At 39.0% G+C, this 23,710-nt stretch overlaps 1 protein-coding gene across 3 annotated transcripts in view; it reads right to left on the bottom strand.

Annotated features, from left to right (window-relative positions):
* Positions 1–23,710, bottom strand: part of AKAP7 (A-kinase anchoring protein 7) — a 117,971-nt gene that overhangs the window by 49,178 nt on the left and 45,083 nt on the right. For all 3 annotated transcript variants that reach the window (XR_010750048.1, XM_066373242.1, XM_066373243.1), the window contains exon 7: positions 4,080–4,227. Coding sequence is in view for 2 of the 3 variants with exons in the window: in XM_066373242.1 (XP_066229339.1) it covers positions 4,080–4,227 (148 nt within the window). In the remaining variant the exon portion in view is untranslated. The remainder of the gene's footprint in view (positions 1–4,079; positions 4,228–23,710) is intronic.

The raw sequence follows: 23,710 nt of genomic DNA on the forward strand, positions 1-23,710 counted from the left end.
ATCTCTAAGTGCTATAAATGTTAATTAGTAACTATCCTCTATACCCCCCCCCTCCACCCAAAGTGGAAGAAGTATGTATTTCTCCAGGTGCTTTTTATCCAATCACAGAGATTTCCCTGCTTTGCTTTCTCCTGCATTCTTAATCTACCACCATTGGATTTCATGCAACCTTCCTCTGACTCCAATATATAAAAAAAGCCGTAAAACTGCCTCTCTCTGGAGCATTTTCTCAATACTTTAAGATTTTGTTTCCCAACATCCATCATCAGTTCGGCTCTAGTAAATTCATAAAAATGTCTACAGATTTGGACGATTCTTACGTTGCCACATCAAAACTTTGATTTGGAGATGACTCCAGTCCTAATAATTAAATCACAAGAGAATTTTTGAATCTATAATTTAACAAAAATTTACAACTAATATGAAAAATAATATGACCAAAATTAAATGCAAAATGAAATCTGGAAAAATATCTGCAGCCAATATAGCAAAGGGCTAATTATCTTTACTCTTTTAAAAACCTTACGAATTGGTGAGACATAAGAATGAATTCCAACTCCATGGACAAGGACGTGCTGTTGCGAGCTCCTAACCCAGCTCAGAGCAGTGTGCCCTGCAGGACTCGGGTGACAGCTCCAAACCACACATGGGGCTATGGGAGATAAACATGCCATGAGCCCTCGAAAAACCTTTAAAAGCACCAGCGCACATAAAGTACCACAAAGACCCAACAAATAGAAGAATTTATAGCCAAGGAACTAGAGATTTTAAAAATATGAAAAGAACATTAAAAATAAGCTATCCTGAAATCTTCCAAGGGAAAAAATTAAGGAATAACATCCATGAAACAAAGAACAGAACAAGAAAACATGAAAAGAATTAATTGGGAGTGAAGCATATAGTCATTGATATTACAAAAAAGAAAGAAAGAAAAAAATGCCCAATGATATAGAGACAGTTGAAAAGAAAATTGAGGTGATTTGGAATCACTCTCCAAGAATGCACCATTAACAAATTAAGAGGTAGGAAATATGCAAATCTAATAAATTCTTTCCCCAGAAAAGTCACATATATACCCATATACACAGTTTTACAAACAATTTCAGGAGGTTCCCAGAATCCTTGAAACCCAACTTCTACCCTAGAATTCTGAATACAAAATATCTTAAGATTAGAAATCTGTTCCACTTTATTAACATATACAACAAAATACTAGTTCAAGGTTCTGGAAACAGATATGTAGATTTGTGTTAAGATCAAGTCAAAGAGCAGCCAAACCAGTTAAACTGAATCAAGAATAAAAATTCACAAAGAAAGTGTCCCAAATCCTGGTAAATACTGTTTCAAAGCTCAAGAAATATTAAGAAAATCAATAATTATTTATAGCAAAGAAAAGAACTGTAGTGTGTATTAAACTTAATTTTAACATAATAATTATCATTTTAGATGCAGATATTATTTTCAAGTTCATACTAGCATCACAAAATGTGACTTAAAAAAAGTGTTTACAATGGGCAAAAAAACCATTTTTTAAAATGTTAGATGATCTGTATGGGGATACAAGATTGGTGGAGTTTGAAAGAAGCTAAATTGCTCTGAATCAGAAAAGGCTCAGATGTAAAGAAGGTTAAGGGAGGGGACTAGAGAATGGCCTGTATTGGGGGAATTTTAGAAACTAAGTTGGGAAGAGCAATAAAAGAAAAAATTCAGTGCCCAAAACATAGCGATTTAGGGAGAGCTGAACAGAGCGGTCTGTTGGAAATACAGGTGAAGCATGCTATAAACTGTATAATGCAATATCTTCAATAAAATCTACACATTGCTTTTTTTGTTGATTTTTTTTTTAAAGGAGAATGGGACTAGAAAAGGCAGTGAAGTACATAGTTCTCCTTAAAGGCTGGCCTAAAGTAACTACAGACAAGACAAGGAAAGCTAGTCAAAATCTATATTACACAAAAGGATTTAAATTTGCCTTTAACAGTGAAATGAAACAGAAACGTTTGGTTCTCATCAAACTGTCCTTAGCCCTGGCCAGTGGGGCAGTGGATAGAACATTGTCCAGGAGGCCCGAGATTGCCGGCTGAATCCCGAGGGCACCAGCTCCAACACAAGTCACTGGTTGGAGTCCCAGTCAGGGAAGTATGGGAAGCAATCAGTGGGTGTACAGCTAGGTGGCACAATGAGTTAATAATTCTCTCTCTCTCTCTCTCTCTCTCTCTCTCTCTCTCTCCTCTCTCAAAATAAAAACAGTGGAAGGCAGCTCTGAAAACACGAGATTCTGAAACCAAAATAATATTCCTTAAAATGGATTTGAAATATTTTAGAACGTAAAATTCAGCCCTGGCCGGTTGGCTCAGCGGTAGAGCGTCGGCCTAGCGTGCGGAGGACCCGGGTTCGATTCCCGGCCAGGGCACACAGGAGAAGCGCCCATTTGCTTCTCCACCCCTCCGCTGCACTTTCCTCTCTGTCTCTCTCTTCCCCTCCCGCAGCCAAGGCTCCATTGGAGCAAGGGTGGCCCGGGCGCTGGGGATGGCTCTGTGGCCTCTGCCTCAGGCGCTAGAGTGGCTCTGGTCGCAACATGGCGACGCCCAGGATGGGCAGAGCATCGCCCCCTGGTGGGCAGAGCGTCGCCCCTGGTGGGCGTGCCGGGTGGATCCCGGTCAGGCGCATGCGGGAGTCTGTCTGACTGTCTCTCCCTGTTTCCAGCTTCAGAAAAATGAAAGAAAAAAAAAAAAAAAAAAGAACATAAAATTCAAATGACATACTGTGTATCTTCTGTTTAAGGAAGCTAAAATCTTGGGAAGGTAAAATGATAACTTCTCTGAAGCTCTCTAGTGAAAATTCAGAAATAAAATTGTGTCTCTTGAACATTTTTAAAGGTGTTTTAATAAACTTCAGTATTAAGCCTGACCTGTGGTGGCGCAGTGGATAAAGCGTCGACCTGGAATGCTGAGGTTGCCGGTTCGAAACCCTGTACTTGTCTGGTCAAGACACATATGGGAGTTGATGCTTCCTGCTCCTCCCCCCCCCTTTCTCTCTCTCTCTTTCTCTCTCTCTCCCCCTCTCCTCTCTAAAATAAATAAATAAATAAATAAATAAATAAATAAATTTACAAAAAAAATAAATATAAGCTAATATCCATAAAATATATAAAAATAATAAACTTCAGTATTAAGATTCTTTTATGGCATACATTTCCATAGGCTTTCTTCAAGCTGAAGTGTAGAGAAATTAGATTGGTTGAAGATCTTGAAATATTTTAAATCAAGTATTTATCTTCTTTGAGTGATTTCATGTCAGGTTGTCTTGAGGTCACAGCTTTACAAAAACAGGGCCCGTTTCACATAGTAAATTTGAATCACAACAGATCAGACTCCTTTAAAATACATTCGTGTTATAAACAATGAGAAAAGGCCTTTTTAATTTTGTTTTCATGTTCAGTTGGTGTACACATGTTCCACTTGAAAACATGAGTCTGTCATCGCATGCCATGGCCCTGATAAGATGCAAGAGCATTTGGGTATGAATCTTTGTTGCCCCTCAAAACATATCTCCTTTAGGAAAGAAATTGGAGGATGAGATTTCAATCTTTACAAGCCACCTATAAAGGCTTTCCCAGAGAGAAACTTTATGTGCTGGAACATTCCATTCCTAACTAAAGGCAGCAAACATGAAATGCCTGACGTAGAATGATGTGGTCGTGTAGGCCTTCTCTGGAGGAAATGCTTTCCTCATATTCGTGAAATAAAATTCAACTGAAATGCATTTTGAATCAACATTTCAAGACTTCATTAAAATTTTATCTAAAGCACACGGGTAAAAAAAAAAAAAAAAAAAACTGTCCTAAAATCCTGACTGACAAATATGAAGACTAAATATGTTCTAAAGTTTTTCAGTGTAGCATGCCCAAAACATCTTTACAAAAACATATGATTGAGGAAAATGTGCACAATTAGTCCTAAATAATTTTTATTTGCCTTATTTTGTTTCCCAAAATAAAATAAAGTAAAAGAAATCAAAAGTAAAACAGCTAAAAAAATCAAAAGTAATACGGCCAGTAATTTTGAAAAGGCACTCACCAATCACAATGGAAGACTCACAGTGATAATAACCATTACTTTGCTTTTTCTTCAGCATGGAGCAAAGATCAATGCGGTATACCGTTTCTTCTCCAAATCTGTGACTGATAAATTTTTCATAGAATTGGGGGTTTATTTTTTTCACTCCCTTGAAATGACAAAATAAAATCACATCAATCATTTCACCGAGGCAGCCAGTTCATATTTGTATCACTTTCTTAGAATCTGACATTACATCTTGGTACACAATACTTCCTATGGGCATTTGAAAATGGAGCCCACAAAACTGTTATAAAGTTGTTTTTAAATTCTCTTTGTCTAGGATGATTGTATTTAAAAAATCATGAAAAGTGTTGTGTTTAAATTTGGCAACATTCAAAACCTCACATACTTTGAGCTTCAGAAATGAAGTATATCAAGTTAAAATTTGAAATATAAAGAGTAATGTCTCTAACAGTGGAGAAATGAATGAATTTTGAAAAGCAATACAGATCATAACATTTTATAGTACACAAAAGTTTTAATAAGATCAATGGGATTTTTAAACTTCTATATAAGAATCACATGAAAGACCCTTAGAGATTATTTGAGTTGGGGTATATCAGTTTTAAGCACCTCCACGTTCTCCCGTACCCACCCCTCCTTATTTTCAGTATCGATCATAGCAGAAAGAGGGCTGGTTGAAAAATTACAGTGAGATGCTCTTGATACCTCTGTAGTTTCCCCAAACAGGAAAGAATATATTCCCTCCCCTTACTATACCAATGGTCCTGCACCCGGTCTCATAGTCCCAAAACACAATCCATAAGATGAAATCACAATACTTTACAGCAGTGGTCCCCAACCTCTGGGCTGCAGACTGGTACCAGTCCGTGGGCCATTTGGTACCAGTCCGCAGAGAAAGAATAAATAACTTACATTATTTCCGTTTTATTTATACTTAAGTCTGAATGATGTTTTATTTTTAAAAAATGACCAGATTCCCTCTGTTACATCCGCCCAAGACTCACTCTTGACGCTTGTCTCGGTCACGTGATACATTTATCCATCCTACCCTAAAGGCCGGTCTGTGAAAATATTTTCTGACATTAAACCAGTCCGTGGCCCAGAAAAAGTTGGGGACCACTGCTTTACAGGGTAAGTTTACTGGCTGTCCATGTGTGAACTCTTCCTTTTAATTCATAATTTTAAAATATTATCTTGGCAATACTTGTCATGTGTTAAAAAGTAGAAACTATGAAGAATCAAGAAAATAAATCATTCATGCCTCTATTTATATAAAATACATTGTTTACCCTAGAGTATATATCTTTCAAGTTATTTTTAAGCATAGATATTGTTTTTCAGATTATATTTATACAAATCTTATTAAGAAGTGTAATTAGAATACACATTTGCCCTTTTAGTCACAAAAATTTATTGCAAAAAATTTTAGATAGATATAAAAACAAAATTAAATCACCCAAACTGCTACTATAATTTTATTATGTATTTTATGTTTCTATGCAAAACAAAATATGTATTATTTTTTATAGGAATGTGATTGTGTCGTGAGAACTATTTAATAACCAGCTATTTTGATAATTATCCAAAGGGTCCCCATTTCTCTCAATCAATTCCCAGAACAGCCTATGACGTCCTGGTCTGCCCCATCCGAACCTCCTGGGCTGGTCTCCTCCGCTCTTTCCTGTGCCCCTCCAGCCGACTGGCCTCCTTACTCGTGAACATGCCACACATAGCTCCCTCAAAGCCCTGTCCTGCCTGTCCCCTCTCCCTGGAATGTTCCCCAGATAACCTCACAGCCCAGCTCTCAACTCCTTTAATTCCTTGCCTAAAAGAGCCTCACCTAACCATCCATTTAATTGTGCTCCCACCCCAAGATGCACTCCCAAATCCGCTCTATTCTTCTTTCTTTATACATATTTATGTATATTTTTCTATAGCACTTACCACTACATAACATATTGTATAGTTTACTTTATTATGCTTATTTTTCATTGTCACTATCTATCCCTTCCCATTAGAATGTAAGCTTCACAAAGAAAAGGATTTTTGTCTGATTTTTAGTCACTGAAATATCCCCAGTGCCTAGAAGAGTGCTCAATAGTACTTTTCACAAATGAAAGGCAGATCAAGTTTCAAGAAGAGAATTGTTGACGATATCAAAGGCTAACCGTTCAGGTTCAGTGAAAATGAAAGTGAGTGGATTTCTCTGGGTTTGGTGAGTAGAATGCCACAGCAGAGCATGATGCTGAGTGATGCTGAGTGGTGCTGAGTAATGCGAGGGAGCATCAGAACACAAGTTCAACTCCAGGCTCTGCCATTTTTTCAGCCATGGGGCTTCACTTCACTTGCCTCCACTGTAAAATGAGCTTAACAGCAGTAGTACCCACCTCAAAGTGTTATATGGACTAAATAGGTGAATTTATGAAAGTTCTTACAGCAGTGAAATACAGCAAATGCCACTGTGTGTGTGTGTGTGTGTGTGTGTGTGTATCACTAGTAAACTTTAGGGAATAACATTAGCAGAGGTAAGATTTGAGAAATAAAAATTCTGAGTAAATAGAAACTACCGTTCTTCTTTCTCTTTTAAGTGTGTGTGTGTGTGTGTGTTGGTTGTGAGGTGGGGGTGAGACCCTTAGACCAGCAACACTGGCTGACCACTACAATCTCCATTTCAGTTTCATGAGATAGCACTATTTTTTTAAGGTCAGAGATAAGAGCAACATGAGACCGACTCTAATCTGTTAGGCGAATTAATTTAATTTTAGTAAAATGTAGGTACCAACTATTTTGCAAGAATTGTTCACAGATGAACCTTAAAGGTGTAAATTTTTACTAGAGAGTAAAATGGAATTATTTCTTTAACTCGATTTAGAGAGAGAGCTGTGGTTCAGAGATGTGCGTCCTCGGAGGCAATGAAGTTATAAGTGCTTATCAGAAGACACCTTCAATAATGAAGGCCACAGAAACAGAGTCTGCTTTAGCTGATATATAATAATAAAGGCCACAGAAACGGAGTCTGCTTTAGCTGATATATAATAATGAAGGCCACAGAAACGGAGTCTGCTTTAGCTGATATATAATAATGAAGGCCACAGAAACGGAGTCTGCTTTAGCTGATATATAATAATGAAGGCCACAGAAACGGAGTCTGCTTTAGCTGATATATAATAATGAAGGCCACAGAAACGGAGTCTGCTTTAGCTGATATATAATAATGAAGGCCACAGAAACGGAGTCTGCTTTAGCTGATATATAATAATAAAGGCCACAGAAACGGAGTCTGCTTTAGCTGATATATAATAATGAAGGCCACAGAAACGGAGTCTGCTTTAGCTGATATATAATAATGAAGGCCACAGAAACGGAGTCTGCTTTAGCTGATATATAATAATGAAGGCCACAGAAACGGAGTCTGCTTTAGCTGATATATAATAATGAAGGCCACAGAAACGGAGTCTGCTTTAGCTGATATATAATAATGAAGGCCACAGAAACGGAGTCTGCTTTAGCTGATATATAATAATGAAGGCCACAGAAATGGAGTCTGCTTTAGCTGATATATATAATACTAGCACGCTCCTTAGTCTCCAGGAAATTTTTTGGATGGCAATATATTTCTTTTTTTTTATCAGGCTCTTTGTCTCATGTCAATATATTTCTTTTCTAGTAAAATCTATCTGAATTAGTCTCTTCATCCAGCTGTAGCAGGTGGCATTTCTCTTTCATAATAAAAGAAAGGACTAGCATTCTAAGAAAATAAATGAGCACATCAAAATTGGCTATAACTCAGAGTAAGGGTAAAAGTCTCCTGTTTTCTGAATATATCATTGGGCTGCTTAAAGAGCCCCAAACACATCACCCTGCAAAGGTTATATTTTAAAGCTCAAAAGGAAGGGTGGTGGCATTATTATCAGGTTTCAAACCCCAAATTTACTCTATGCTTCCCCTTTTCATAGTAGGCAAGAGTACCTTGTCACTTAAGATTGATAGAGGTACAACATGTTAGGAGGGCTCAAAGAAAATCACAAAAATAGTTAAAGGCAGGAAAATTCGACCTAGGCAAAGGCAGAGAGTTGGGGTTATTCCAAATGTAGAAAAACAGTATGTACAGTATCATCAATCAAACCAAGATAAGGGTGCTTCAACCCAGGAATTCTGAATATGCCTGACTGTCTAGCACTCTGAAAATTGTTTTGCCTTGGACCTAGCATCAATAAGGTATAGTTCTCACATTTATAATTATACCCAATATAACATAACAATTATACAACATAACATTGGAAGAGAAAACAAGGAGTTAAATATAGGATTTCAGACTTTGAAACAATAAATTAGTGACAAAAAACATTAAACAGAAAAGCTTTTCAAGACTACCTTAATTAATCATTAGAAACGACTAAAGTTTTACACCCTTTTAGCCTAGTATCAGTCACAGTTTAGGGAAAATTCTCAGTGATATTCAAAGCATTTGATAACCTTTGCTACAGTGTACCATGAAACCCCAAGGAACTTCCCTCTTAATTGTAACTTGGTACCCAAACAGCCAGTAGAGAAAAAATGCCATTGAGAGCATGGTGAATATTTTTAGAATCATCTAATGGCTGCATCTGACAAGTAATGAAAATTATTTATCCAGGAAGCACTCACTGTATCATTTATATTTAGCTAAATGGTGTGTATAATTTAATATGTACAAAAGAGGGCTCAGACTTATATAACTCTGCAGCCAACTATATTTTCAATATAGAAAGTAAAGCACCATGAAATACGAAAATTCACATTAGTTAACAATTTAAATGTGAAAATCATTCATTTTAGATTCTGAAAGATAAACTACTTATTCGTTTTCAATTTCTATGAAAAAGTTCTTGTGATCAAAAGAACGATGAAATGTCAGTTTTATTAAGAAGATTAAGGCTTTTTATATAATAGAAGATGATTTCTTATAGTCTCTCATAGTAATCACAGCTTCCTGATGAAAATACAAACAGGCTGTATATCAGACAAAGAAATTACGGGTCCTACTGATGGTAAGCTTGACATTCCTAGAGCTCTACTCTGTGTTCTAATAGTTTGTCCCAGTCATGCGGTGGCTATAAAAGAAATGAGTATATTTCCTATATTAAGGACTGGAAACCAAAGTTCAGAAGGTAAATTAAGAGCCACATCAAACTGGCTTGTCATTTTGGGCATCAACTAGTTAAAGGGGAATGGTAATTTTTTACACTCATTTTCATGAGTAGAAAAAGGTTACATATCTTTAGTGGTGTGATGTTGGTTACAAAACTAAAATTCTTTGTAATGATCACTGCTTCTAATGAAAAGTTACATATTAGTGATTTAAAGTTATGAAATGACTATATATTGACATGGGGCTTCTCTAAAGCAAATCTTAGTTTACAATTCATTTTATTTTAAACAACTGGAATTTTTTCTCACGGATCTGGATACAGGAAGTTTAAGACCCAAGTGCCAGCACGCTTGCCTTCTCCAGAGGCTCTCCCTTGGCGTACAGATGGCCACCTCCTAGCTGTGCACTTACATGGCCTCTCCTCTGCATCAAACCCCTTGGGTCTCTTACACTTCTTATAAAGATTTCAGTCATACTGAATTTGGGCACCATCTTTATGACCTCATTTAACCTCAAATGACTCTTTAAAGCTGGGGTCGGGAACCTATGGCTCACAAGCCAGATGTGGCTCTTTTGATGGCTACATCTGGCTCGCAGACAAATCTTTAATAAAAAAATAATAACGTTAAAAATATAAAACATTCTCATGTATTATAATCCATTCATTTCCTACCGCTCATGTTCATGGTTGCAGGTGGCTGGAGCCAATCACAGCTGTCCTCTGGGACAACACCAAATTTTTATTGGATAATGCATAACGTACATGGGTCATTGTATGGCTCTCACAGAATTACATTTTAAAAGATGTGGCATTCATGGCTCTCTCAGCCAAAATGGTTCCTGACCCCTACTTTAAAGGCTCTGACTCCAAATAAGTAACATAGGAAGTTAGGGTTTTAACCAGTTAATTTGATTGGGGAGGCACACAATTCAGTCCATGTGGGTAATTGTAACACATTCAGAATGCTCTATTCATTTTATCTATCATTCTATCTATCTATCTATCTATCTATCTCCTCTGCCTGAAGAATTGGATCTCTCTGATTTCTCTCCCTAGTCCACTGTCATTTAAGGGGCTCACACAGGCTTCTGATTTACTTGCTACAGATTTGTCCAGAGAGAGTGATTTGTATCTCTGGGTGCAGATTCCAGCTTCCTGGGAGAGAGAACCTAACAGTCCAGCTCCACTCTGATGTCGGGCCATGCTTTAATCCAACACAGGAAAGGGATCGAGACTAGGGTGATAGTGACACTTTAACAACTTTGTGCAAGGGCTCAGCAACCAGTTGCCATGGCAGGGACCCTACGGACCCTGTAGTGCCCGGAGTTAAGCTCCTTTAGCGGCTGGGCATGGAGAGGCCTAGGACAGGGGCCCTTAGGGGCTCAGTGCAGTGGCTAGTAATCACCCAGTACAGATGTGCAAGTATTCTAACCACTGATGCAGCTGTCCTGGTAGCAGTTGAATATATATCCTGGATGGCCATGAACTCCAAAAGTAGCTTCTATTGGAATAACCTTGTTAGGGAGAGGAGGGGTTAAAAGGGTACTGTGACCTCAGCAGCCCTTCTCAATGTGCCTACCACCAGAGTGTTTCCATAACATCCAAGTCAGTGGTCCCCAACCTTTTTTGGGCCACACACCGGTTTAATGTCAGAAAATATTTTCATGGACTAGCCTTTAGGGTGGGACGGATAAATGCACAAAATAAAATTATGCGACCGGCGTAAAAACTGTGGTATTTTTAAATATAATTGTCGAACTTATGAGACAAGTGTCAAGAGTGAGTCTTAGACAGATGTAACAGAGGGAATCTGGTCATTTTTAAAAAATAAAACATCGTTCAGACTTAAATATAAATAAAACAGAAATAATGTAAGTTATTTATTCTTTCTCTGTGGACCGGTACCAAATGGCCTATGGACCGGTACCGGTCCGCGGCCCAGGGTTGGGGACCACTGCTCTAAGTCATTCCCTCTGTCTTGTGAAAGAGCTGCCTATACAGCTAGTGCTCAACTTACAACCATGATTGGTTCCGACAGACCAGTCGTAACACGATTTGGTCGTAAGTTGTGTAGGCTATATGTACAGTACTGTGAAATGATGTTATAAAAATCTTTAAGTCAAAGACAAAGACAATTTCCTCTTGGTAGACATCTTGGGAGGGGTTTGATGAAAAATATCCAAGACACAAAACACAAATTGCTGTACTGAGTCTGGGATAACAGTTGAAATGGTGCAAGTGGAGATGGTACTGCTGCTGGAAGCTGGTCCACACTGGCCTACGCCCAGCTGGGCAACACTTGCGCTGCCAGACTCGGAACAGTCGTGGCTAGCGATTGTGGTTATAAAGTCAAATGGTCATAAGTTGCATAGGTCGTAAGTCGATCAATACCTGTACTTTGTCTCAGAGTAATATAAGAGAGCATTTCCTTCCCTTCACCTCCAGGTGTCTGCCAATTCCCTCCAGGCTCTGGGGACCAAAGCAAGTGCTAGATCTCTGGTTATTATAAAGGATATTGAGGAACAGCTCGATAAAAGAGCTGCAAAGGCTAGGTATGTGGAAAGGGCTCCAAGCTTCCGTTTTCTCTCCAGGCACACTGCTCTTCCCGATGTGTTAACCAACCAAGAAGCTCCCACTTTACAGTTCTTAATGAGCCCTTCACCTCTCGCTTTAACTCTATTTTCGCTATTACTTGTACTGTTTCATTTCGTCTTCCTCCTGATACAGATCCCTGAGTGCCCCCTGTCAGCTGCAGTCTTCACGCAGACTCTCCGAGACTCCTTTCCACTCACACTTGTTCTCGACAGGGATGGAGAGAGGAGTCTCTGCCACACAGTGGGCTCTGGAATAGCATAGCAGTTTCAGATCCATTGTCCAGCACCCCCGGTGAGAACTGCCTTGTAATCTTCCCATCCCTCTCACGCCATTCTGGGCCAGCTCACAGGGCTGGGTTCTGTCTGGTCCTTGTTCAGCTTGCCAGTTTTCAGCCTGGCTGAGGCCCTGACACCCTACCTAGTGCCTGTCAGTAGGTTTAAAGATAAAAAACAGTCCCTGGCTGGTTGGCTCAACGGTAGAGCGTCGGCCTGGCGTGTGGAAGTCCCAGGTTCGATTCCTGGCCAGGGCACACAGGAGAGGCGCCCATCTGCTTCTCCACCCCTCCCCCTCTCCTTCCTCTCTGTCTCTCTCTTCCCCTCCCGCAGCCAAGGCTCCATTGAAGCAAAGTTGGCCCGGGTACTGAGGATGGCTCCATGGCCTCTGCCTCAGGCACTAGAATGGCTCCAATTTCAGTGGAGCAATGCCCCAGATGGGCAGACCACTGTCCCCTAGTGGGAATGCCGGGGGGGGGTGGCAGTATCCTGGTCAGGAGCATGTGGGAGTCTGTCTGCCTCCTCCCTGCTTCTCACTTCAAGAAGAAAAAAAAAACAAAAACAATAGGCAGTGATGAAAACTGACAAGACAATGGTACTTTGCTCATGTGCTCCTGTTTTAAACCAATCTAGGAAAAAATGATGCTTTCTATCATCTGTATCACAATAATAGGAAATAGATAATTTTTACCGTGTACAGATAGTGGTCTAAACTTTTATTAACTAATTTAATAATCACAATATTTCTATGAGATGGTGCCATTATTTTCCCAGATAAGGAAACTGACTCACAGAGAAATTAGGTCACTTACCAAAGGACACACAAGCTAGTAAGAGGCAGAGTACGGATTCGGATTCAGAATAAGTGGAGAACACAGATAAATTGAAAAGATCAAAATGATTGTATTCAAGCTCTTCACTATTTACTTTAAAATATTAAAATTCTAATAAAATTAATCATGCTTAATATATAATCATACATATTATCATATTTCTAAAACCAATGTGAAAGTTACTTTAGGAATCTCTAGTATTCTAAAATACCTGTCAAAAATATTAATAAGTCAAGTGATAATTACATGTCCATGGTAAATGAATTTCATAGAGGGAAAAGAGAAAGAATTCAGAGATGCTACTTATACATAACAATTATCCAAACAATATATCTTGTAAAAAGATCTCTTCATATACTTCTTTTTTTTTTTTTTTTTTTTTTTCATTTTTCTGAAGCTGGAAACGGGGAGAGACAGTCAGACAGACTCCCGCATGCGCCCGACCGGGATCCACCCAGCACGCCCCCACCAGGGGGCGACGCTCTGCCCACCAGGGGGCGATGCTCTGCCCATCCTGGGCGTCGCCATGTTGCGACCAGAGCCACTCTAGCGCCTGAGGCAGAGGCCACAGAGCCATCCCCAGCGCCCGGGCCATTTTTGTTCCAATGGAGCCTTGGCTGCGGGAGGGGAAGAGAGAGACAGAGAGGAAAGCGCGGCGGAGGGGTGGAGAAGCAAATGTGCGCTTCTCCTGTGTGCCCTGGCCGGGAATCGAACCCGGGTCCTCCGCACGCTAGGCCGACGCTCTACCGCTGAGCCAACCGGCCAGGGCTTCATATACTTCTAATACAGAAATAATTGAGTAAAATACTGGCAGAGGCTGTCTGCACTTTCTAAACCAGCTGTTTCCTTAAGTATACAGTATTTCTCAATTCTTCATTTTACTTTATTCTGGAGCACGTATGCAGAGCACCATGGGGGTTTTTAGGTATGCCACCTCCTTAGTCCCTTTACTATAATTTGCTTTCAGCCCTACTGCCTTATAAAATATGAGGCTTTATGGGAATAAAGAGTAGAGATTCTTTATCCTAGCATCGTATCTAGCATTTATAATATTACATCTTTCAGCAAATAATAGGTAGAAACCTAAGTGCTAGAGTTATATGTTTTTAATCTATTATTGACACCTCCTTCAACCTATACTAACACTTTGAGAGGAGCTGGATGCTCCTTGGCATCAAGTGGAAAAGAAAGCAGTCACAGAGGGCAGGTGATCTACAAGCCACTTCACAAAAGCCACCAACAGAATAAGCTGTATTGCTTCTGGACCTGGAGTTTCTTTCCATGAGATGCTGGTATCAAACAGGATAGAGAAAGAACATGGGTTTGGTTCAGAAGCAGTTAGTTTATTTATACTGACTGATGACATGTGAACCAGAGAGATAACAGGTCGATGGTACCCAAGAAGTTCTCAAGGTTGCAGGCTCACTGGAACACCACACCCTCATTTACAGCACAGGCAGTTCCCAATGAAGATCATTCTTTGTCTACTTAGCTAAATTCTCCTCAAATCCCCTTGCAAGCCTTCTCAGGTACAGCATGACAGATCACATGCTACTGGGCCACAGAAGTTATTATGTTTGCATGTGGCTTCCCTCATCACAATGAAACAAAGGAAGAGGCTCATAACTAAGGCATCCAAGAATGCTTGCATACAGCTCAATCTCAGCAGCTCTCAACTCCCCCTGTTCAAACTCCAGCTGTGGTCTTCCCTCTCCAGTCTTGTGGTTACTCAGATGTAAACAAGCTACAGCTTACTCCTCCCTATCACATCTGCTTTCCTAACAGTTTGCTCTTTGGAGCAAAAATGACATACTCTCCCGAATTCACCAACTTAACCATTTATTTATGTAAACTAAGAATTTATGGTCTATAAATACAAAATATCCCCCACCTCAAAATTTCTCACCAAATATGACCTTACAGCTCAGTCTAAGATGTCTTCCTCCTTCAATGCTGTATCTTCCCTTCTAAATCGATATAGCTAGTGCTCGACTTACAACCATGATTGGATCCAACAGACCGGTCATAACATGATTTGGTCGTAAGTTGAGTATGCTATATGTACAGTACTGTGAAATGATGTTATAAAAATCTTTAAGTCATTATTTTATCATAATTTTCTTTCATTATTGTTATATATCATAATTTTCTTTGTTCATTTTATGCCATTTGTATCATCTCTACACCATTTTGTTTCTTATTTTTACATTTGTCAGGTTTAAGTAAAACTGCATTACCAGTACAACTGGTTTAATATTTGCAAAGACAATTTCCTCTTGGTAGATATCTTGGGAGGGGTTTGATGAAAAATATCCAAGACACAAAACACAAATTGCTGTACCGAGTCTGGGGTAACAGTTGAAATTGTGCACACAGAGATGGTAGTGCTGCCGGAAGCTGGTCCACACTGTCATACGCCCAGCTGGGCAGTGCTTGCGCTGCCAGATGCGGAGCAGTCGTGGCTAGTGATTGTGGTCATAAAGTCAAATGGTCATAAATTGCATAGGTCGTAAGTTGATCAATATTTGTACTTGCTAACTTTAAATAATGCCAGCAAGCCATTGGTGTAAAAAAAATTCTTGGGATCTCAACAATGAAACAGGACAATGAAGCTGTTCTATAGAAGATCCATCAGAAATAAGTTCATAGAAAAATCTTAAGAAATAATTTTAACTCGTTCTGTAACACTAACCTATATACTGCAAAATACTCATACTGTGGTTGAATGTGTTGTGCTTTTATAGTCTAACGGTAAAAAGTATAAAACCATTTACCTAAATTGGTCAGTTATCCATAGGGAGAACTTCAGACCTAACTGCACCTAGGCAGTATAGAGGGAACTGGCAAAATATGTTCAATTCCTTCATAAACATCACTAATTGTAGTCTTACGCTGTTAAGCAAGGACGACCTAGAGAGTTCTTGTGGCTCATCTGCTCCTGTGCATCCAGTGCTTGTTTCATTTCCCACTCTCTTAGGAACAATGAAGTTCCTTGATGCTCCTCCCTCCTCACTCCCCTAACCCCCATCTCCCACCCCCAATAGAACACCTTACCTTACCTAACTCAACCTCTTTCAACTGCCCAGGCATATTCCCTGCACACCACTTAGGACGGAAGACCCCACCTAACAAGAAATGTGTCTAAAGATTTTCTTTTTTAATGTGATACATGTGGCTATATAAAGTAACTTTATACATAATGCAACTGGAATCTTTCTTCTGTCCACATTTCAAATTTTTTTATTTTATAAATTTTTATTAATTTTAATGGGATGACATTAATAAATCAGGGTACATATGTTCAAAGAAAACATCTCCAGGTTATCTTGTCATTCAGTTATGTTGCATACCCGTCACCCAAAGTCAAATTGTCCTTTGTCACCTTCTATCTGGTTTTTCTTATGCCCCTCCCTCCCCCCCACAATTTAAATTTAAAACATTTAATTGTAAAATGTCTTCTGGTATATCTTTTTTTTAAATTGATATTAGAGAGAGAGGAAAAGAGAGAGCGAGAGACAGGAGCATCAATCTATTCCTGTATGTACTGACCCACAGTTGAACCAGCAACCTCTGCATTTCAGAGCGATGCTCTAACCAACTGAGCTATCTGGCCAGGGCTCCCTGGTATATTCCGAAAATACAGAATTATAAAGATTACATGCTTTTTCTAATATATTGAAAATCTATATACTATATGAATATTAGATTACATATTGTTTCAAACATGTACAGGTAAACAAGATATCAGACCAACCAGTAACTTTCACACAGCCCTCTCTTACAGAGATTTTAAAAATCCTTTAGTTTATAAGAGTAACCAATCGAAAGAGAACTGAGCAATTAAGTAATTCAAATAATTAATATTAGGATGTTTTAAGGTATTTCTCTTTGGAAGAATTTTAAGGTATATTCTCTTTGGGAGAATAAAATTCTCAGCTCATAGTTAGGAGTAGAACTATAATTCCAAAGTAAACTAGTTTTTGTTTTGGACTGCAATCTTAGTTTCCCCTCCGATCTAAGTGCGTCTCTCAAGAAAACTATAGTTTTACTCTCCTTTATTATGCAGTTAACTACAATTAACAAGAGGTTGTTGGCCAGTGAGCATGGCCACTCTTTCCAGTGGTAGAGAAAACTCACTGTCGTCCATATAATTTTAGCTGGTTTACTTCTGTTTCTTTTTCTTTATTTTTTCCTTTTTTTTTTTTTTTTTGCAAGAGACAGAGAAAGGGGGACAGATAAGGACAGACAGAGAGGAAGGGAGAGATGAGAAGCACCAATTCTTCATTGTGGCATCTTAGTTGTTCTTTGATTGCTGTCTCGTATGTGCCTTGACAGGGGGCTACCGCAGAGCAAGTGACCCGGTGCTCAAGCCAGTGACCTTTGGGCTCAAGCCAGCCACCATGGGGTCATGCCTATGATCCCATGCTCAAGACAGCGATGCCACACTCAAGCTGGTGAGTTCCTGCTCAAGCCAGATAAGCCTGTGCTCAAGCAGGAACTGCAGGTTTCAAACCTGGGTCCTCTTGTGTCCCAGGCTGACACTCTATCCCAGAGGTCGGGAACCTATGGCTCGTGAGTCAGATGTGGATTTTTGATGGCTGCATCTGGCTCGCAGACAAATCTTTAATAAAAAAAATAATAATGTTAAAAATATAAAACATTCTCGTGTTTTACAATCCATTCATTTCCTATCGCTCATGTTCATGGTTGTGGGTGGCTGGAGCCAATCACAGCTGTCCTCCGGGACAACACCAAATTTTTATTGAATAATGTATAATGTACATGGGTCGTTGTATGGCTCTCATGAAATTACATTTTAAAATATGTGGTGTTCATGGCTCTCTCAGCCAAAAAGTTTCCTGACCCCTGCTCTATCCACTGCTCTACCACCTGATCAGGCTGATTTACTTCTATTGATATATGACTATTCAGTTGGGTCAGAAATTAGCCACTATCACCTAGGAGAGAAGTTAATTCTGTATTAACACGATTTTGGAACAAAATTTAAATTTGCTTGACCATATGTTCTATTTTGCCTTTAGCTGTAATCAGTCCACTGTGGGCTTGCCAATTTCTTAGATCATTATGCTCCACTCTGTCCTTGACTGGGAAAATGAAATTAATGAGGTTCCTAAATATCTAAAACTGACTTGTTGAGAAAAAAACTTCCCATCACTAATAGTAACAGTTGAGATAAATAGAACATTTATATTTTAATATAGTTAAGGCAAAACTATGCAATTCTAATTACCCTGAATATTTTGTTAATCTTTTAATACCAGTTCTAAAACTATTTCTTACATTATGCTTAAATCAAAATTTTCTCTCTGTATATGAATGCTAGAAAATAAGTTTAAAAAGTCCATTGAATCTGAATGTTTAAAGCAAAAAAAAACATTTAAGCCTGAATTATAAAGATCAACTTTTCCTAAACCATGTTCTGCCAGACACTAGTGCTACAAGACAGTCAATGTAAAAAGGACTTGCTGGTCAAGTATATTTGGAAAACAATGCTTAGACAATATAACTATTCAAAATATTTACTGCCCCTCCTCGTGGTGTCCCTTTCTGCAGGTGGATTACATATCCCACTCTGTTGAACTCAGAAGGAACCATGTGACCTGCTTTGGCCAATAGGATGTGAGCAGAAATGATGTGTGTCACTGCCCAGCAGAAGCTTTAAGAATCAGCTTGTGGATTACTGTCTCTCTGGAAGTTTCTCAGCAAAGGTCCTGAGTAAAGGCAATGTGGAGCAGAGGTACAGGTGACCCATGTCCATAAGTGAAAATATAAACCTTTGTTGCTGTAAGTTTTTTTTTAACAGAGACAGAGAGTCAGAGAGTCAGAGAGAGGGATAGACAAGGACAGACAGACAGGAATGAAAAAAGATGAGAAGCATCAATCATTAGTTTTTTGTTGTGACACCTTAATTGTTCATTGATTGCTTTTTCATATGTACCTTGACCGTGGGGCTACAGCAGATCGAGTAACCCCTTGCTCGAGCCAGCGACCTTGGGTCAAAGATGGTGAGCTTTGCTCAAACCAAATGAGCCCTCGCTCAAGCTGGTGACCTCGAGGTCTTGACCTGGGTCCTCCGCATCCCAGGCATCCCAGTCTGACGCTCTATCCACTGCGCCACCTCCTGGTCAGGCTAAGCTTTTGAGATTCATAGTAAACATTAGCATTTCATAAATCCTAAGAAGTCCTGAAAGAATCATATTAACTTTATTTAACTCATCATTGTTAACATTCATTTGATCACAAGATTCCTTGCCTCACATATAAACCTGAGAGATGTTCTGAGAGTAAAATTTCAGGGAATGCCAATGAAAATACCTGCTTCAGGTCTCCAGTCCATTTTGCCCATATTTAATATTAAGCTGGCTGTGCCTTTTCTTCCAGGGTTAAGGTTTTCAAAATCTCTAATAGAATCAGGGTTAACTGGGGGTCATTTGTCATTCTGACATTAGTCAATTCCTAGAATTCCCTGTTAAAATAATTCAGCTTTCTGTTTATTTATTTACCATGTTTCAATTTTTAAAGATGTATAGTACTGAAAGGCTTCAAATGAACAGACAGTTTGTCTTCGCAGATATCATTTCCAATTTTTAGGTTATAGTAAACTCATTTAGTCTTTTTTAATATATAGAAATAAATAACACAAAAGTATGAAGTTGAAATATGCATTAAAAACATAAGTGAAGTCACTATAAATAGAACTCTTTGACACAATAGGTGACAGTTGACTACAGCACCTAAAATATCTCAGAAGAAATTATAATTCCATCTTCCAGCAGATTTCTCTGAATTTTTATATTTAAAAAACCATTAAAACAAAACAAAATATGTCTTAATTTATTTACTGATTTTTAAATAAGAAAAATCCAAAGAGAATTCCATACTATATCCTCAGATCTAAGGGCACTGGTAATATAGAAAGACTCGAACCAACTAAAAATTGTAAGCCATTTGCTATTGAGAGATTCAGGAGTAGGTTGCTAAAATAATCTGCTTTATCTTGTGTCACGGATACACTCAAGACAAGCTTTTGTCGGTAATAATGAAGGCCCACTGATCCAAGGGCACCTAAAGTGCCTTCTTTCAGGGACAGGCTTACAGAAGTGGCGGGGCAGTCTTAAAAGCTTCTCTGCTCAAGGCTTCCTCCCCTTTTGTTACCTGGATAGACTCTTACCAATGCGGGGCCCTGCGAAGGCCAGCCACCTCCTCTCCACCAGCAGCCCTCCGCTCCTTCACTGCACCCGGCGTGTGTCCCTCCCCTTCTGAGGGTGGTGCTCCCAATTCATCTCTCCTGGGCCCCCTTTCGCTTTCTGTGCTTTCTGACAGTGCAGCCCTCACCTTCTGGGAGTAAAGCCTTGCTGACGATTTCTGAGATCTGTCACCAACAGTCTTCCCCACTTTTAACCCTTTGAGTAGTACGAACGTTCATATACGTCCTCGTGCCTCCTGACCATCCAGACTATAATCGATTTATTTTAAAAATGTGTAAAGCAACATTTAAAAAAGGCAAATGTATGTTCTTCTTGTTTCCATTAATTGGTTGAAATGCCATAGAATTTCTTACCATCTTGGTCCTGTATATTCAGTCACCAAACAATGCGGGGACAAGGTCTCCACCTTAATTGTAGCTTCAAAACAGAATTTTCATCCATACGATGTCCTGTTCCACTCCCCACTGCTATTCCTAATGATGACTGACCTATGATCTCTTCTTCCTCTCATCATATGGTCCAATAGCCACCCCTCCACCCTTACTTTGTGCATATCAAATTCTGCACTCAAAACAAACCACTCCAAGTGACAATAGCAGCTAATGGTGGTAGTCCCCCTCCCCCCCAAAAAATCATTTCTTTCATTCTGAAGTTCTCTAATTGTCTGGCTCTATGAAAAGATGCTACAAGGAGCCTGACCAGGTGGTGGCACAGTAGACAGAGTGTCGGACTGGGATGTGGAGGACCCAAGTTCAAGACCCAGAGGTCGCCAGCTTGAGTGCGGGCTCATCTGGTTTGAGCAAGGCTCTCCAGCTTGAGCCCAAGGTCACTGGCTCGAGCAAGGGGTCACTCGGTCAGCTGTAGCCCCCAGTCAAGGTACATATGAGAAATCAATCAATGAACAACTAAGGAACTGCAATGAAGAATTGATGTTTCTCTCTCCCTTCCTGTCCGTCTGTCCCTATCTGTCCCTCTCTCTGACTCTCTTGTCTCTGCCACACACACAAAAAAAAGATACTACAAGGAACTGCCAATTCATGAACTATCACTTTGATAGTTTAAGCACTACATTTATTATTTGAAAGAGTCATAAATCAGAAAAGATATCTAAGAAGCTCAGAAAATAATTTATGCTTTAAAACAACTGATTTATTCTTGAAAAGATCACATTTATTTCTTGAGGAATCTAGATCTGCATTAAGATGCTTGTTTCATTTGAAACTGTTCTTCTTCTGCCACCAAGTGTTAGCAACAATTCTCTCCTGCCAGTGTCTGCAATGCTTAAATCAGAGAAATACAAGGCCACTCACTGAGAAAAATAAGTACAATAGAATGCACTATAAAAAAGCATGGGGCTGAACAAGTAGCAGACTAATTTCTGAGGAAACTATGCCAATGACTTCAATTTTGATTACTATGTCAGAGACACAGTAATTTAATAAGATTTTCTGAGTTGTCATTAATTAGATGAAAAAACTATAACTGAAAAATCAGTGGTAATCAAAATAGCTTTAAAATACACAACTACTTTAAATACTCTCTTATATGATATACTCATTAGCATTTTATGAAACTAAGAATATGCAAACCAACACATTGACTAAAATGCCTCCTGACATTCAAAAATTATTTAATTGCCAAGAAAAGTCTTATACTCATTGCTCTGGCTTGGGAATCAAAATATCATGTGTAACAGAAGAAGTAACCACTCAGGAAATCTAAAGTAGAGTTTCTATATTTTCAAAATTCTGAACACAATCTATAGGACTTTCGGTTAGCCTAATGGGCTTTGGATTACTTCTACTGAATGGTATTATTACCTGAAAACAGATTCCTACAAGTGGATGGTTCCCCAGAAGCCCTGGGAATCTGCAGCCAATACTGAACACAACTGGGAAATTTTCATAATAATCTTTATGACCATCCCAATGGTGGCGAACACTCGTCCTTTGTACCAAACATCTATCCACATCTTTTATGTCAATGAGATGTTTTACTGTCAGGAACAAACCAATTATAGCTCCCACTTTGAATCCTTTTTTTGTTATATCAGTATGGGTACCAGCTTTTAAGGTCATTAAAAAATGACACATTATATGGTGAAAAAGACCAACTGAAGTACTATTACAGACTAATTGATTATACCTCCTATAGATAATAATGAATGGATCATCTATCTTACAATCTCAAAATCTGCTTCTAATGATCTAGAGCACTTCACTACCTAGAACACCCCTTTATACCATGTCTACGCTGACAGTAGTACCACCACCAGTGTCCTGGGAGTGTACCAAGACAACTTTCTACACAAAATGATTTTGAGATGACCTTCTAGCAGGGCAAATCAAATACAAAAAAGTATACCAACTGGCATCAACCTTCAAATCAGAGTGTCTTAGTGGGCAGATATCATTAGTGCTTTTCTAGACACTCTCACTATGTACCACCCTCATCTATACCAGAAACTGAAGGAACACAAGTCAAAGATAATGGAAAACTTTCAAGTTTTCTGCATCTAGTGGCTAACCCTTACCCTGAATTGTCATGGGACACTGAATTTGCCCATCACCACTTCCTTCTATGCTCAGCCCACTAAGGCTCCACTCTTCCTCAGGACCCTAGCAAACCCCAACCAACCAAGACAGGAATCCTGAATATGTAAAAAGGATATACTATATATACTCCAGGTGACATTAAGGTCAGCTCTATTCACTCATCAACTGGAAAATTCATGAACTTAAAGAGTAATTGTGGGACCCCACTTTTTATCTCCGAAATGCATGAAAGCACATCAAGATGTGCTCAAGGCAAACCCAAGGAAACTAGTTTATACAACTTTAAATATAGTATGAGCCTTGGCTGGTTGGCCCAGAGGTAGAACATCAGCCTGGCATGTAGAAGTCCCAGGTTCGATTTTGGTCAGGGCACATAGGAGAAGCAACCATCTGCTTCCCCTCCCCTCCCACTTCTCTCTCTCTCTCTCTCTCTTCTCCTGCCACAGCCATGGCTCAAATGAGCAAGTTGGCCCCAGGTGCTGAGGATGGCTCCATAGCCTCACCTTAGGCACTAGAATAGCTTGGTTGCCAAGCAACAGAGCAGCAACCTAAAAAGAGCAAAACATCAGCCCCAGACAGGGTTGCCAGGTGGATTCTGGTTCCGGTTGGGGCACATGTGGGAGTCTGTCTCTCCACCTCCCTGCTTCTCACTTGACAATAAATATATAAATAAATAAATAAATAAATAAATAAATAAATAAATAAATAAAGAAATGAAAGAAAGTATAATTCTACATTTTATTTACCTTTTTATACTATTATACAGTTTTTATAAGTAGATTAAAATACATTTTAATAGCTTCTTAATCAATGTGATTTACTATAATTGTCTTAAACATTCCCCTATTGTTATAAAAGTTCTCTAATCTTTCTCTATTATAGATCATGTTTCACTAAACATCTTTATACATAAAAAATGTCTTCTTTTAAATTATATCTTAGTTATAAATAAGTCCTTGGGGTCTAATGTACAATATAATTACTATAGTTCAAAATACTGTATTATATA

The sequence above is a fragment of the Saccopteryx leptura genome, chromosome 3 (assembly GCF_036850995.1).
Source record: "Saccopteryx leptura isolate mSacLep1 chromosome 3, mSacLep1_pri_phased_curated, whole genome shotgun sequence".
NCBI classification, from domain to species: Eukaryota; Metazoa; Chordata; class Mammalia; order Chiroptera; family Emballonuridae; genus Saccopteryx; species Saccopteryx leptura.